The sequence below is a fragment of the Gadus chalcogrammus genome, chromosome 13, assembly GCF_026213295.1.
Source record: "Gadus chalcogrammus isolate NIFS_2021 chromosome 13, NIFS_Gcha_1.0, whole genome shotgun sequence".
Taxonomy (NCBI): domain Eukaryota; kingdom Metazoa; phylum Chordata; class Actinopteri; order Gadiformes; family Gadidae; genus Gadus; species Gadus chalcogrammus.
In genome coordinates, this window is record NC_079424.1 from 18460249 (window position 1) to 18465248 (window position 5000).

Genomic DNA, 5000 nt, shown 5'->3' on the forward strand with positions numbered 1-5000 from the left:
ATATTAAACATCACGGTGTGTGGTGCATTTCATATGCAACATCACTCATTTTAACACTCAACCACATGTACTAGCTTCAAGAAAAGTATCGTTGCCATGGGTTACGTCCCCACGCCTTCCTAGGACTCTCAGTCAACACATTTTTTCCAGATATGTCGGCTCAAATTCCAGCTGAAACCGGGGGTTTACTTCACTTTAAGACACAACCCACACACAAAAACACTAGTCATTCACAGTCACACACCCACACATATATACCCACACATAATTTGAGTGGCACTTTGAAGGCAGTCTACGTAGGTGTTGAGGTAGAGGTAAGGGTGGGGAAGGGGATTGTTTGAAAGGCGGCAGGTAAACTCAGTGACTGACACTGAGCCAAAGAGCTTAGTACGGGGCTCTCCGTGTGGACTTCATACTAAGCCTGCCTTTCCTCCTGAGAGTCACTTATAGGAAGTGTGTGTGTGTGTGTGTGTGTGTGTGTGTCTGTGTCTGTCTGTTTGTGTGAGCAGTCTAGTCCGTGTGTTTGTGCAGAGACATGTGCTTTCGAGTTCCTTTGTGTTCCTGATTCAAATGCCACAAGCTGAAACTGAGAGACTGGAGAACTAAAGGAGGGCTGCTTAGTTCCTTGGTCCCCAAGTTTTTGTTTTAGACTGTTCTTTCAAGTATTGCCTCTGCTGACACATACACAAACACACACACACACACACATACACACACATCACACACACACACACACACACACACACAGACACACACACACACACACACACACACACACACACACACACACACACACACACACACACACACACACACACACACACACACACACATGCACACACACACACACACACACATGCACACACTAACAAATTCATTTCAATTCAGTTTATTTATGAAGCGGACAGTGCAAATTAATAAAACACATGATCATACATGGGTTAAATTAGCCAAAAGGCTATTTTTCATCTGTAGTCCCGTAAATACCCGTAAATACACACATGCCCGTAAAGACGCGCACACAATCACAGTCAAACATGCACAAACAAACACACGTATGCAGCCGCACGTGTAAACACACAGCCAGCTCTGTTCTGTGGCTCTTGATTGCTCTGGTCTGATTCGAATTAGAGGCTCATCTTTCTCAGATCTTAGAAATGGCTCTGAGGTCAGGCGGTTTGGTGGTTTGAAGCGGGTGCCAATGCTGGATTGGTAAAAGGCCCTCTTGGATGGTACTGAGGTCTGTTGGGGATGTGTTTAGCTCCAACAATAGTGGTTAAGAGTGTTTACAGAGGGCCGCCCTTCATTTGGAATCACAAACCCTCCACCATTTTAAACAATGGGGCCATTTAGATGGAGTCTGAGGGTTAGAGTTAACGTGAGGGTTAGGTCAGAGTGTACGGATGGTTTCACAGATGTTCAGATGGATGGTAGAGCGTTCGAGGGCAGTCAAGACAAACGTGTTCGATGAAATTTAAAGGACGATTACAAAGTGAGGAAATACATACATCGGTTAATTGATTAATATTGTTGAAACGGTTGCCCACAGACAGTGTTAGAATGCAAGTGTTGATAAACAACCATGAGTATTCTGAACGGAAAGAAAGATGGGGGAACTTAAGCCATGTGTCAACGCTTCTAGAGAGGACTTTACGACAGTGTCTATACCTTTTTATCCAGACATTAGGCAAGTCATGGATAGAAAATAGGGAAAAAAAACAATGGTTCAGCCTCACACGCAGGCACACACACACACACACACACACACACACACTCATACACAAACACATAGGCACGACACAAGCATCTCCACGCTAGGCATTTGGCAGTACTGTGAAGGGCATCAGTGCTCACTGGTGGCTTTGCTTTCTGAGGCTGGCTGATTGAGACTAATGGCTGCAGCCTGTACGACTCCGACAAAACAAGAAAGATGGCTTCCACATGCAGAAGACCAACGCACACGGAAGGCAGCCTATGGAGGGAGCTTTTACTACATGTGCCAGTGAGATACTATCTATCTGAGTCACAGTGACAGTAACGCTATAATGCTCTACCAGTGCTCGTGCATATGTGTGTGTGCGTGTGTGTGTGTGTGTGTGTGTGTGTGTGTGTGTGTGTGTGTGTGTGTGTGTGTGTGTGTGTGTGTGTGTGTGTTTAAGAGAGTGGAAAAGTAGGAAGCTCTTCCTATTTTATTTGGATCCTGTTTACATCCTTGATGTAGCATACATAGTGCACACAAACATACACATGTACACGCATACAGCCCTACACACGGGCTATACACATACACAGACACACAAATCTCTGGAATATTCTAACACGAGGGAACATGAGCTTTAACAAACATATAGACTCGGATCAAGCAGGGGGGGGACACACTGCTCCTCTTCATCAATGCTGGACCACATTGACATAACCAGGACCTGCAACACATATGGATTTTCCATCACTAATAGTGGTCTTAGTGTTCAGGTGCTGTTTCAACCACAGCTGGTCAGCACTTTCAAGGGATGGCTATGTGAGCACATTTATGTTGAGGATTTAGTATGTTTGTTTAGATGGTTCTGGCTTCATCCAATAGGGCTATGGAAGAAAAAACATCCCCCCCACCCCTTCGTTAAATCTAGCCCAAAAAGATTAACATCTTTGTTAGGGTACACATACTGTTACGTCTAAAAAACGATTGAAAATGAAATGTCGTTTTTAAATGACAGTTATCTCGTCAGTTAAATCCCATCTCAGTCGTAGGTCCCGTAACAGTCTGTAATTGTGGTCGGGTCGGCAGCGTGAGTTGTACTGAGAATAAACCAGCCAGGGCACAGAAATGGTTGAGGCATCTCCATGTTGATGTACCACCACACATAAACAGCATGGTGTCTGGCCCTCACCCTCTGTGTGTGTGTGAGTGTGTGTGTGTGTTTGTGTGTGTGTGTGCATGTGCGTATGTATGTGTGGTGTGTGTGTGTGTGTGTGTGTGTGAACCACAGTAGTGACCAACACACGACCCACAGTAGCGCCTTTGTCTACCGTTCACGTATGCAATGGATGCTTTTCAATGCATCCATACATCCAACATATATGATGGGGGGTAGGGAGTGCATTGCTCACATGCCCTACAGTGGGTCAGTTCCCGCTATTGTTTGACTCGGTCTGCAAGTGGACGGGACGGTTAAGGTATGCATTGGTGAGGGGGCGGAGGGGGTGGGGGGGGGGGGGGGGGGGGGGGGGGGGGGTGACGGCTCCGTGCCGTGCAGTGAGGACGGGAAAGAAAGTACAGATAGAGAAGTGAGGCAGAGTGAACAGAGTAAATAAACATACCCGGGAAGTGTTGAGCCCTCCTACAGGACGTGGTTTGGCTTACGTGTGCTCAGAGGGTTTTGTGCCTGTGTGTGTGTGTGTGTGTGTGTGTGTGTGTGTGTGTGTGTGTGTGTGTGTGTGTGTGTGTGTGTGTGTGTGTGTGTGTGTGTGTGTGTGTGTGTGTGTGTGTGTGTGTGTGTGTGTGTGTGTGTTTGTGTAGTTCTGTGGGTGGATGTGTGTGTGCATGTCAGTGTGTGTTTATCAAACCCAGCTGGCTCCCATTTGCCCAGGAATGAGTCTACACTTCTCAGAGGCCCAAGCCTTTAGTGTGTGTGTGTGTGTGTGTGTGTGTGTGTGTGTGTGTGTGTGTGTGTGTGTGTGTGTGTGTGTGTGTGTGTGTGTGTGTGTGTGTGTGTGTGTGTGTGTGTGTGTGTGTGTGTGTGTGTGTGTGTGCATTGTTTTCACAAACAGCGCAGCATGGGTCTGTATGCATGCGCCTGTACATCGCAGCAGCTTCATTAGAAGAGAATACTTCACCGTAAAACACCTCCACAAACTTCATATTGAAAGTATTAAAGTATTATTTGTCACGCATGTGCCCCTGTGCACACCCACACACACACACACACACAGGCAGACACACACGGATGGAGACACACACACACACACACACACCCGCACACACGCACACATACCCACACAATGGCGGCAGGTTTCACAAGCATGCATATATACCCCTTAACAGTCCCAAGGGGTTTGATTTAACTGCTTCCAGATGCACATTCAAGACAAATAGCACACACACACACACACACACATTTTAACTCTTCTGCCTTTTTACACGCAGGCCAGTTCTTTGTTGCCGTCAGCAAAACGACTCGGTATAAATGCATGGTGATGTTGGATGTGGAATGACAGCAGTCAGTTGAGTAGAAGTCAGGCGCTCAGCCCACTCCTGCTACTGTTATTGATGATGTGTATGCTTATGCTTTTCTGTGTTTCCAGATGTGGCCAATCTTACCTACACTGAGCCCCTCATACTGAGGTCAAAGGTCACTCCGAAGGGGTCGCTAGGAGACGAGGGGGACAATGGCAACAACAACAACAGTCTCTCGCACCCGGATTTTGCCCTACCAAGCACAAGTATTACCTGTGAGTAGACACACACACACACACACACACACAATGAACTCTTTTTCAATGATCGTGACTATTTTGGTTCCATTACTTTTTTGCCCACCAATGAGTCAGGTTTGCTCAAACTTAAACAAATGCCTTCACACATGCTGAAGAACTAGGTCAGGTGATCACACACACACATTGACACACACACACACACACACACGCATACACACCCAGGCATATTTTGGGCTATGTAGGTTAGTGTTGAGTGATGTCCTATGGTGATGCAGGAATATGTCTACACCCAACCCTTCACACTTAAACTGAAACACCGTGGCTGCCCTTCTCTGACCTCCCTCATATGCCTCTTCAGCCTCATGCTCACTTTTCCTCTCCTCTGTTATGACTGGAATTGTCAGTGCATCGCTATGGCAATGGTAGGTGAGCTACGCTAGTTGTCTAGTCCCGCCTTTCTTTCTTGGTTCCTCACAGTCCGTGGTTTCTCCACGATAAGACGTCCTGTGCCCTCTGCGTTAGAAGTCCAGCAAGGACTCTGGACATTTTTACACACCGCGTCTGTT

The 5000-nt window shown here is 46.7% G+C and overlaps 1 protein-coding gene across 1 annotated transcript in view; it reads left to right on the top strand.

Annotated features, from left to right (window-relative positions):
• The window catches only part of mdfi (MyoD family inhibitor), a 25353-nt gene that overhangs the window by 9439 nt on the left and 10914 nt on the right, over positions 1-5000 (top strand). Inside the window, exon 3 of the mRNA XM_056606774.1 lies at positions 4303-4449. Coding sequence (XP_056462749.1) covers positions 4303-4449 — 147 coding nt within the window. The remainder of the gene's footprint in view (positions 1-4302; positions 4450-5000) is intronic.